At 37.1% G+C, this 12,920-nt stretch overlaps 1 protein-coding gene and 1 non-coding gene across 2 annotated transcripts in view; both read right to left on the minus strand.

Annotated features, from left to right (window-relative positions):
* Nucleotides 1-212: 212 nt before the first annotated feature.
* Nucleotides 213-12,920, minus strand: part of LOC127845577 (uncharacterized) — a 48,121-nt gene continuing 35,413 nt past the window's right edge. Inside the window, exons 9-11 of the mRNA XM_052376593.1 lie at nucleotides 4,085-5,778; nucleotides 3,001-3,141; nucleotides 213-1,319 (exon numbers count right to left, since the gene is read on the minus strand). Coding sequence (XP_052232553.1) covers nucleotides 1,019-1,319; nucleotides 3,001-3,141; nucleotides 4,085-5,778 — 2,136 coding nt within the window. The 3' untranslated portion in view covers nucleotides 213-1,018. The remainder of the gene's footprint in view (nucleotides 1,320-3,000; nucleotides 3,142-4,084; nucleotides 5,779-12,920) is intronic.
* On the minus strand, nucleotides 9,489-9,572 carry Trnan-guu (transfer RNA asparagine (anticodon GUU)). Its single transcript is given in 2 exon segments — nucleotides 9,489-9,524; nucleotides 9,536-9,572. It is a non-coding gene; the product is annotated as a tRNA-Asn (tRNA).

Consider the following 12,920-nt stretch of genomic DNA (forward strand, 5'->3'; position numbering starts at 1 on the left):
GTAGAAAACCCTATCAAATAATTTGTGTCACTTGTTAATCAATAACGTAGTCTGCATGTTTGCTATGACCATAAGCACATATTTTAATCAGGGCCACGCGAATAAACAAAGTAGGTCATGGGATCAAATCCCGCAGGTGATCACTAAAGGGTCATCATGGCCCTGTTGTTTTTATAATGAGTCAAGAGTGCTTCTATAATCCGCTTATTTTAATATGATGAATACACATCTGTGTAATACATGTCTTGTTTAATTGTCATTGTTTCACTCTGTGAACGCGTCTCTTTAACGACTATGCTCGGACCCAGTAAAATATTTGCTAACAGCCCGAGAAGTGATTGGATATCCAGCAAGGGAGACGACTGTGTTACTGAAACTGAGTGCAATCACAAATGATTAAACTATTTTTCCGTTCTTCATTTTATTTAAATGGATATCTTTGTACATTTAGTTATATTGGTAATGTGATTAAATAATTGTGTTATTTCAAACATCAACATAAAAACTAATTAAGCATTGACCAATGATATACTTTTTGGGAAATCAATTTCTTGAAATTTTCTTCACTTCAGCAAATCTGATAGGATTGTTCAAGAAATTCTAATCTTCATGTGTTGCACTCAATCACATTATTTGAGCCTTAAAAGGCCTTGGTGATAACAAACATTTATAACGCTCATAGACTTGACAATCCTCATTGAACTAAACGTTAAACATCAGAACATACATTCTTCGTGTTTTGCAAGGACTAAGACACGTTCAATTATTGGAAGTGATTGCTAGTTCATTCATGAAATGAACTAAATTGTGTAATATTTCTAACAAAACTAAAGTAAGTGACGTCACACAAAGGTCTCATTCAGCGCCATGGACGTCATGCCCATAGTGTTTGCTTCGGGGTTCAGGACCAGAAAACGTATTTAGGCACGATCTATTCCAGCGCCATAGGCGTCATGTCTACAGTCTTTGCATTGGGGTTCAATGACGTCATATGTTCGTTGGCAAGTTTGTTTTGACGTCACACTAGCGTCTCTTCAAGCGCCATTGACATTATATCAAAAGTCTTTGCACTGGGGTTCAGTTGCGTCATATGTATAGAAGCAGACTCGTTGTTTGCCGTTAGATGGCTGTCAAAAGTCTTTGCACTGGGGTTGAGTGACGTCATGTGTGAAGAAGTAGGCTCGTTGTTGGGTGTCGGATAGCTGTCGGAGTCCTTTGAGACGCCGGATAGCTCCTCCTTTACTTGTGACAGCGTCATTTCCGCTAGCTGGAACATCAGACCGAGGCTTGTCCGTCGACCGACAGCCGATTTTTGTGCACTGAAAATATATGCAGAAGAAGTTTGTTTATAACGTCATGATTTCGCGTCCGCTGAAATACTTTTGATTGCTGTTTTCCAAGTATTTGTCAAATGACTTGAGCAAATAAGTGTGTAATGAAACATTCATTATTTTATTTTAATTATAAAATTATCGGTTCATTTTACTCAAGTTTACATGTATACGTTAGGCCATATGATGTAGTCATAATAGTGTGTTATGATGTATAGAAATACTTGCCCAACATTCTAATATAAAGTATACTGAGTACGGTTTAAATGAATACCGTTTAAACATTTGTACGAATAGCAATATGCACCCTACTTGAGAGCTATTCATAACCTTGAAATTAAAACTAAACTGAGTACCGGTACATCGAACGAACTGCCGTTCTATAATGTTCTACCAAAACTGTTTAACTAATATTAAAGTGATATTTCATTATAAAAAAATTAAATTCGTAAATTAGTGAACACATCCCCTTTAACATTGTTAAACAACATGCTACATTTAAGGCATATTGATAAAAAAAATACGGGTTTAATTTCGGCTTATTTTTTCTCATACCTTTTCAGGTTATATACGTAAATTCCCACTTAAATGAGCATATTAAATAAGATAAATATTTCAAACCTGTATTTAACCTGAATTCTTTATTCTTTTCTTTATTTTTAACGTACATATAGTGAGAATGATCGAATGTAGTAAACATTATCTAAAATAAAATAAAAAGTTAATGATAGAAAAGATGAAGAGAGTAAGTCGGAAGTGGGAACAAACTTGTATAGGGCCCATGCCTACCAGGTGTGTTCACAACAAACCACTTGTATAGGGCCCATGCCTACGAGGTGTGTTCACAACAAACAACTTGTATAGGGCCCATGCCTACCAGATGTGTTCACAACAAACAACTTGTATAGGGCCCATGCCTACCAGGTGTGTTCACAACAAACCACTTGTATAGGGCCCATGCGTACCAGGTGTGTTCACAACAAACAGCTTGTATAGGCCCCATGCCTACCAGGTGTGTTCACAACAAACAACTTGTATAGGGCCCATGCCTACCAGGTGTGTTCACAACAAACCACTTGTATAGGGCCCATGCCTACCAGGTGTGTTCACAACAAACAACTTGTATAGGGCACATGCCTACCAGGTGTGTTCACAACAAACCACTTGTATAGGGCCCATGCCTACCAGGTGTGTTCACAACAAACAACTTGTATAGGGCCCATGCCTACCAGGTGTGTTCACAACAAACAACTTGTATAGGGCCCATGCCTACCAGGTGTGTTCACAACAAACCACTTGTATAGGGCCCATGCGTACCAGGTGTGTTCACAACAAACAACTTGTATAGGCCCCATGCCTACCAGGTGTGTTCACAACAAACAACTTGTATAGGGCCCATGCCTACCAGAGGTGTTCACAACCAACAACTTGTATAGGGCCCATGCCTACCAGGTGTGTTCACAACAAACCACTTGTATAGGGCCCATGCCTACCAGGTGTGTTCACAACAAACAACTTGTATAGGCCCCATGCCTACCAGGTGTGTTCACAACAAACAACTTGTATAGGGCCCATGCCTACCAGAGGTGTTCACAACCAACAACTTGTATAGGGCCCATGCCTACCAGAGGTGTTCACAACCAACAACTTGTATAGGGCCCATGCGTACCAGGTGTGTTCACTATCATCCGTGGACAGTTCGTCTTCTGACACAATAACCGCACTGTCCTTGGATGCGTTCGGTTTGTTTTGGATCATTGCCAATTTTAGTGCCGCCTGATACAGGTGTTGCTTCACGCGTTCTTCTGCTCTGAAAATGCATACAAGAAGTCCGGTCGTCAATGAAGCCAATATATACCGGTACGTGCTTGTATTTTCCCGATGCGCATTGGCTATTAACAGAATGGGTAATCACTCGCCAAAGAAAATGGCAACGTTCATGTCTAGACAGGTTTTTTGCCGCCGTTTAATACCCTTTATTACTTGTATTAATTGTTTAAATGCCACTCACTTTCCAGAAAATTGATTACCGTTTATTTCGTATTTATATTCGCTCTTTATCTCGACTGTACTCGCCGAGAATTTTCTTAGCGGGAGTTCTAATTTTGCGACCCGCTAAGACATTTAAGGTTAACGTGATTTCCACATTGCTCCATTACTGAATAAACGTTGTTGTTGTTGATGATAATTAAGAAAGCAAATGTATCTGTTTCCATTAATGTCTCTATGCCCAGTCCCTTAGAAAGTGAAGGTCGACCAAATTATCTTTATAAACTTTTACGCAGATTTATTCGGAAATTAATAAAGATGTTCCATTAAAAAAACATCCTCATCTATATGCATCATAAGGCCAATATCTAAATATATGTCTGTAAAATTACTGGAGCAAATATGATCAAGCGTAGCATGCTTGTTCAAACAATCGGAATACAAAAAACACGTAAGGTTCGGCATGACAAATAGCGATACGTGGATGCAAATAGCTGTTTACCCCGGTAACCCTAAATAAGACAACACGTGTATTCAATGATAGTATTTTCATAGTGGTTAGTCATTCAAAACCATTCTGAAAGATCTAAGCGTTAAAAACCCAATTATTTCACTGTAGCACTAAAGCTAATCCCGTTACAAAGTTAGTAAGGATGCCTATTTTTGTATTATATTTACGTATATGTAGTCATGTAATCAAGTAAACGTAGGTCAAAAATATTCAACATAAATGAGTTGTTTTCAGGCTGCATCAAGATACGTACATGTTGCCATTGCTGCTCTTATCCTGGTAAGAACCGGAAGTCAGAAATATTCGGTCCTCCTTAAATCGGTCCAGTGACTGTTGCTGAGTCTGGTAGGCGGAGTCTCGGTCCTTGATCGTCTGATAGGCGGAGTCCCGGTCCTTGATCTGAGTCTGGTAGGCGGACACGCCACCGGCACTGGCCTTCGACTCGTCTGAATCGCTGGCTTTTTTGCCGTCACCATGGTTTCTAGCTTTACCGTACATTTGATCGACAGAAGATCCCGGTGCTTCTGGCAATAGTTCATCGCCGAAATGCATAGTTGCCTTCGTAGAAGGCGGTTTAGCAATACATTTACGCTTGGAATGTTCCCTATGACTAGTACCTAATTTTAAAGACGACATTCCTTCCATTGGATGGCTAAATCGGCTGTACGCTGTGTCCGAATTTAATCGCTCTCTGAAATGACTTTCGTTGCAAACGTCATCCAAAAAAGCGTTCATCATTTTAGATTTATAGTCTAGCGGTTTTACAAACAATCGTTCGGATTGTTGTCTGCTGCGACGCGATGAAGTCACGAACTGTCTACGACAAATGTTTTCCGTGTCGGAAACAGCGCCGCGATAGAGGTCATACGTGCAATCGCTTTCAGTGCTCGAACTTGTGCGCGCGCAACTGTGCGAACGGCTTGTATATGAATCCGTTGCTAACGGGAAGTTCCTTCGATTATATTTCACACTATGTCGTTTGTCAAAACAGCAGCTGCAGGATAAATTCGCTCTATGGCGTCTATATTTATGCCTTCGGCGACAGTCGTAAGAATAATGGCTCGGTCTTAGTTTTGGACGTCTGGTTTGATGAGAATTAAAAGAGACATTATTTTTGGACATCGAATTCAATTTTCTGCACGTTTTGCAATTCTCAGACTCAACGGACGCCCATCTGTCCCAGCTCAGCCGCGTATTGGTGCTACTTCCGGGAGCCGACAATTGTCTGGCCTCGTCAACTTCCGGCATCCGGTATCGTTCCAGACTTCCTATGTTATAAAAAGAGGAGCTCTTAGCGCCGAACAGCTTCCGTTTCGTTGATGCCGACGCCCGCGACCGTTGACTAGTCTGGCTTTCGATCGATCCACGATTTGAGCTTCTCTTCACTGTGGACGGATACCCGCTGTCTACCGGTGAAGCCTCCGACGTTAAATACGGTCCAAAGTCCTTAATTTCAATCGCTGTTGCGCCGATGATTTGCTGTTCAACATTATGTTCATTTATTATCTTAACTTCCGGGTAGCAATGTCCGTACGCGTTCAGTTTTGCGTTTTGTGGACTCGTTGAGCTTTCAAAACCGCCGGCGTTCGACGGAGAACCCCTCGTCGGCATTCCTCCGAAAGATGACACTCGGTGCCCGTCGGTAAAAAACGTTTGTCTTTTTGTTTCAAGATCAGGCATATCGGCGCCGTCAGTGAACGAGCGCATTATCCCATGAGGTCTAAGTCCAAACGAAGAATCGCGAGGTAAGGAAAACGAGCCCCCTTTTATACCGCAGGCGTTGAGGTCGCACACGTTGATGGCGGCCATAGAGACGTCCGGATCCTCAATGGACGCCATCCCGGGAGTCACGTTCTCCTCCTTCTGTGAATTATAGGAAGCGAAGAGTTTGAGCGCCGCATGGCAATTCCCTTCGTCTAGAACGGGTGTCGTCTGATTTGAAGTGTCCTGAAGTAGTAAAAAAGATTTATTTGTTTATCAAAAATTAGTTTGAGCATAATCCTTTTATATTCGTTTGTATTGGGCGCATTTTCTCGACAAAACCAGTCATGTGTTTCTTATAAGAACGCTACCCGAGTGGGGATCGAACCGACGATCTCTTGATTACAAGGCGGAGACAACTTCCATGACATCGCTAGTCACTTTTAAATATTACGTCTTTTTCTTTAATAGCACTCACGAAAGCATGTACATACAATAGGCATAAATGAAAGCGAAAGCATGAGACGCGGTCAGGAAAAAAGAAAATTACTGAATGTACCGGTACATAAATTATCGTTTCAGCACTTTCCGCCTAGACCGGATTTTCGTCCAGAAGAAACTTCCTTGAAACAAATTTTCCATAAAGGCAGAAAATGTCGTCCTTGATAAGCTTGTGTGGCCTGCACATGCTAATCTGTGACGACAGTTTATGCATATGAATTAAGACCATTTTTCCGTGAACATGTTTCAACTGGTTTAAAATACATAAAATACAACAAGTATTTAAACTATGACGCAAAATATCCCTTAACGTTCAAAAACGCAATATAATTTAACTTCATCGTCATTGTTGCTAGGCAATGTGTGACGCTAATCGCCACTAAATTAAATGAATATGTAGTTTGCATCTGAATGAAATGTGAAACATAACCATTGAATGAAAGATGATCCACAAAAATGCCCTCCAGTATAATAACGCGACAACAGCACTGTAGAATATTTAATGTTGTGCTACAATAATGAGTGCTACATTGAAATCTAACTGAACATGATACACAACACGCGTTGAAAGAAAAAAAAGAAAACCATGGTGGTATAAAAATAGAAAATAATAAAACATGACAAATACTTGGTTTAGACAACTATTGAACGAGACTATCACAGGAGCATCAAGAAGGTCATGCGTATGAGCAATATCACATATAATTTGTAAGGGGACGACTTATCTTGTTCAGTAAAATGTTCGTGTAGTGATTTTTAGATCCATTTATTTTGCCATATCAATGCTCACACAGCCAAACGCTTCATTTATCGTTTGCCCAGTAAGTAAGACCAAAAAGTTAGAATTTTGATAATGTATCAGCTGTCACTACAAAAAAAGGATTGTGCTCGTATAATAAAGATTTTATATTAAAGGCCAATGTAATTCTAAGATGTCTAAAAGCGAATACTGCCTTAGTACTCCGTCTGAAATATTCTTGTTCAATACTTGCCATAACCTTGTCATGTTATGTAATTTTTTGTTTTTTATAACACATGGATTTTATTATTTTCAATAAGTGTTGTGTTCTTTAAAGAATTTATGGGCGGTTTAATCTAAATGTATATCTCATAATTGTAGCTCTATAAATTCCTTTTCTTTTTGGAAATAAACGTTGGCATGCGAAATCTGAAGCGCAACTTTATGCGCATTTTTGTAATAACTACAATCTACTGTTAAAAAATGCTGGTGAAAACAAGCAATCAAGTACATTATGTTCCATTATTTAATTGATCAATAATATATTTACACGTATTTGACTTCAAACTACTATTTTATAATGATTGGAATGCTCCCACCTAACTGCGAATCATTTTTACTTTTTGCAATGAAGCACACATTTGCAACAATCCTTATACATCGCTCATGAACACAGACAAATCAGGTAGATAAAAAAAACTATGGTAAAATGGTTCAGATAATTTAAAATTGCTTTGAAACTATTATTAATTGTACCTGATGCGTGAACTGAACTTATCAATTGAGGATGGTAATCTAGATGCCACTAAATTCTTTCCGCATGTTTGAAATCATAATTGAAATGCACTCCCGCTTCTGTGTGTAGCGCGTCGATTATGAAAACCCAATAAAATATTGACCTTAAATAATCCTTATATAGTTATAAATATTAAACACCGTGTATATAGATCAATTTATGTTTGTAATACAATATTCAATACTAATTGTATTATATAACTAAAATAACAGGTTCAATGTTTAATTTCATAAATACCATTTTAATGTAAATTACACACGTATAAATCTTACTGTTCATTTTGCACTTATGGCACGTTGACCTTTGGAAATCTTATTACATCGTTAATGTACGCAGTAAACAAAGTTTTGATCATATAATTTATAGGCTTATATACGCAGAAACGAATGTTATATTATGAGAGAATAGGTTTTAGTTGTTCGCTTGCCTATAAATAAGGTTAATACCACACGTTTCAAGCCATTTTTCTTAACTACAATAAACCTGATAACTGCCACATCTGCGCCGCCGAGCCGAGAAAGAGTTTCATAATTTATGCCAGAGGCTTGAGTTGTTCAAGTATATTGATTCACAAATGGAAACATAATGTGAATACAGTGTTAAATGGAATAATTTTGAACGGAGAGTAAATAGAAAATAATCAATAAACAATGTTTGTATTATACGTGTCGAGGAAGAGAATGTTTATGAATGATAAAAATAGTCCATTATTTGCTGCATCTAAATCACGTGGTACTTTTTTCTCAGCACACGTCATTCATAATCTGAGGCTATTAATAGATGCGGGAAAATAAAACTACTGCTGATCAACAAGTATAGTGGCTAAGTGGGATATATACAATATCACGGTCCAATACAATATCACGCGTCTGTTGCGTAACCTCGTTGATAGTGCTTGCTTCTACAGCGGGGTTAAATTTGATATGTCTGGTAAACGTTATTTTGTTCTCAACAGGTTGCGGCGAAATCTCATGTATTCTCAATTGCACATGTGATAACAACGCAATTGTATAAGGTTAATTTTGTTTATTTTCACAGTTCTCAATTTACAAAACGTTGAACATGAGGTCACCAATAGGTATACTATAGACAACAAAATGCTTTGTATTCGCTAAAGCCGAATATAAAAACAACCAAATATTACAAGAAATGTCTTTGAAAAAGGAAGTCGGCGTGAATGCTGACTTTGAAATGAAGTTTCAAATTTGCGTTTCTAAATAATCAAATTGAAAACAAAAGTTTTACCTGTTTGTTTGTTTTCACTTGTAAGTCGCGTATTCACCACAACTAATGTGTGTTATTATAGTCAAACCATACGTTGGTGTAAGTATACTACGGGAGTGCACATCATATGTGTCCTCACATGCCTTATTATGAGCGTATTTCTTCACCATCAAAATATATCGTATGTTAATCTTTGATATACACGCAGTTTTCTTTCGACACATTTAAATCACACACACTATCATAGCCGTGTCATGGGAAAATGGGTCTTATGGAGTTTCGATCAGCTTAGCCTAAGCACAGCCTGTGCATTTCCGCTGTCTAGTTAGATGCGATGCTGTTCGCATGAAATTACTCAAGGTGGTATGGTCACATTATGTATCTCCTGACCAGACTGAGAGATGCGCAGGCTGAGTGTAATATATATAAACAAGATAAGTATTGATGCAAAGCATCAAAGGGCGTCGGGAATTTCAGTGTAAAAGGCACTCAATGAAGTTACATGGAACGATTTTTTTACTGTAAATATTAATATATTGGCCGATTATTTTAAACAAAATAGAAAAAGATACTGGTATAACCATTATCTATGATTTTGTGTTATAACCCCCAAATAACCATTATTTATGATGTTGTGTTATAACCCCCAAATAACCATTAACTGAAAAAAAATCAGCCGCCGAACCGTTCCGTTCGTGCCGGAACCCGGGATTGAACCGGGGGCCTTTAGATGACTGTTGAGTTAACAGTCTAACGCTCTCCCAAATGAGCTATACCGGCTGACATTCACTTATGTACTGCTATTTGGTGAAGTTGTGTATAGCGATCGTTATTATATGTCTATTAATAAACTAATACATTGTACCTGTTCGTACCACTACGCCTTCCAATAAACTTGCTTGCGCGATAGGTCGTCAAATATCGTACTATATTGATTCTCCACTAAATAAGCAAATTACGAAAACAACAAAATAAAAATATTTTGATTATGTTTTGTTTTTATACAAAACATCATTTGTTTTTATACAAAACCAGAAAGTTTCGCGTATTTGCCCAGTCCCTGTGATCTTTCCCCTGTGATCAGGTGTTGATCAGTTATTAATTAAAACAATTAGCTATGCATCATTGGCAATAAATGTTGTAATAAATGTAATAGGCACAAATGCAGTACTTATTTACACTAATTTACACAAAAAATCACCTCTATGCAAGATATTATTAAAACAAAAATATATACATTGATCCGTAAAATAACTTCTCCTCCCATAAGCGAAAAAAATTGCATTACATACTAGTCGCCGCCCTCCAGGGCGACGCCAATGACGAGGAGATGGATTTTAACGCGTAATTGTAACTTGACCACAATTTGTGACGTTTGAACGTGCAGAGTAGCCCGGAATTCCTTGCACTGAACAGTGCTACATTCTTTAAGCTGTGCACAGACACAGTGATGTAGCCAAAAAGTTCAGAGTTTGTTTTCTCGTATCAGCCTATAAAATATTCGAATATATTCATGCGTGTCTGCTGTCGTTATGTAAAGGTCATTTAAGGGGAAAAGCTGGGTAAAATAGCTACGCCGAAAAAGCACATTAGTGTTCTATACCCATGTTAAGGTCAGAGACTTGTTGACACCATGTGAACCGCTAGGGTAACAAGTAATGCATAACCACAAAGGTCAACAAGGCTATCTTTAGGACTATCTAATAAGTGAGTAAAAAGAAATTATCGCAGATGTATTTTTTTATTTCCATAAATTATCTTATTGTTTATTTTGAATGTGTATATGGTGTAAAAATCAAAAGATTTGTACAAGGAATGTCCATCATTAAAGTATATTCTTAGTGTGATAGATATTCAATATTCCAAAATATTCATTTAATATAATGCTGATTGCAAATTTTCTTTTTATTTGGTTCTCATCACCATTTTCATCATACTTTCTATGCTTTCAGAAAATCAAAAAGGGCCATGTTGTAAGTTTGTATAAGTTATCTCTATCACATACATAGAAGGAGAAACAGTGCACACGCATCTCGACCCGTGCGTTAAGACACACCCATTATAAATTTGAATGGCTTGTGTCTATTTAAAACTTGGTATAAATTTTGAAAAATGAGTTGCGTGTAAGATTATGAAATTGCGAACAACCCCAGTGCCTTCAGCGTTTTGATTTGTTGTTCGCAATAAGGTTAATAGTGGTGTTTTGAAAATCGGTACTAGTCTACTGTTCACCAAACCACTCAGCCAGCATCCGCGCCAAGAAAGAGTTCGCGGAAGAGTGTACAATATGTAATTGTTTTGAATAATGAAAAACTTCCTCGGCGTGCTTCGTTTTTATCGCCTAACCCAGCTCTCCTTTAAGGTCACAAGGGCATGAAAGCAAACAGACGCATTCGCGAAGACGCAGCGAGACCTGTAACCAGAGCGCCAATGGCGTTGAAAGTCTATTTGCAAGATACATGGAAGTTTCTGCTGAAGTAAATGTTAAAGGATTAATTGATTGAATGAAAATGTAAAAGGTTATCAAAAAGATAATTAATGAAGAACAAGACTATTGTCACGCAATAAAAGCCCCCATCTTGCATGAAGCAGTAATATCATTGTCTCCCTTTGTTTTCAAGGGACGTAATTCTTTTATGTTTGCCTTGTAGATGGTAATTTTCTAAAAATAGAAATAATGGAATCCCAATATTTCTAATATATTTGTAGAATTGTTCTACGAACGAAATTTGTTTTAGTTTGTAAGTTTTTTTCACGTAAATTTCACTTAATTAGAAAATTTCACTAACAGTGTTGTAAGTAATGTTCTTGAAAGAAAATGTTAGAAAAAGTTTTTAAATAAAAAATGTAAGAAATACGAAATACTATATTAAATATAATTTCGTCTGCCCAAAATCAGGGAAGGCTTGGAAAGAGACAATCGTTTCCCTTGTGATTTTGAAATGCGGTATTACAAAAGCCTATTTGCGTTGCAAATAGACTAAAACAGGTCGAACCTCAAAGACCTCGTGAAGAGGACGGTAAGACCTGTAAATAAACTCTGATACACACAAAATAGACTAAAAATTATCTCTGTAATACACACATTCATGCGCGCAGCAAAGCAGCTGAGGCTATCTATGAGCAAGCTTCATAACAGCCGTTTTCTTACCGGATCGACATGAGAAAAACGGAAAACTATTCAAATAAAATGTTTTTTTTATTTTTATATGCATATAAATTATATTTAATTGTTGTTTTATTATGACAAGTAATACGCTGTAAATTTAGAATCAAAGTACTGACAGTACTGGTGTGACGTACTCCTATAAATATGAGGTCGATTTACATCGACCTCATATCGTTTAACGTTATTTTGCAATAGCATCGTTCCGACATGAATTCATGTCGGAAGCTTTAACGGCATCAAATTCATATAACAGCACAGAATAATCATGCAATAAATTATTAAACATAAAATATAAACATTATTTTACTAATTGCATTAGAAAAATGTTTATACAAACTTACAAGTAATGATAGTCCAGACCTTAAAACACTACCACTGTTCAAATTCCATATTGTTGCCATATAGCACTGTGTAAATTGAAAGTTGCATAATGTTACCTCATTGGTCGGTTATAAATACATTGTTTCTCTATATATAGTATTCGATTTAGACGAAAATAATAATTTACGTGGAATGTCATATTAGTTTTCCATTAAAACGTTGATCTTGCCGTGTGTGTTTATGGACGTTATTAATTATGTTATACTTATTTTTGTATTTCATTAGGAATTAGAACGTGTAGCCCTTTTTGTTAACTGTTTTTAGCAAACGATTCGCGGCTAAATAAGACACGGAAAATGGTTAAAGCGACACTTTCATTTAAAGGTTTAATGTGAACAATATTAAATGAAGCCTTTTTTGGTATTAATATATTTTATTGACATGTTAAATTCGATACTTGAAAAGGTGTTTAGTCTTTTAAAAGATGTCGCTGATATTGTTAATTTCAATAACTGTTAATATGCTTAATGTTGTATAAGAAATTGAATAGTTTCACTGAGTTGTATTCCCGCCTAAAATCCGATATCGTAAAACGCGCAACGGTTAAGAATAAGGTCTGACTAAGTTTAGGTATTCAA

Source organism: Dreissena polymorpha, chromosome 9 (assembly GCF_020536995.1).
Source record: "Dreissena polymorpha isolate Duluth1 chromosome 9, UMN_Dpol_1.0, whole genome shotgun sequence".
Taxonomy (NCBI): Eukaryota; Metazoa; Mollusca; class Bivalvia; order Myida; family Dreissenidae; genus Dreissena; species Dreissena polymorpha.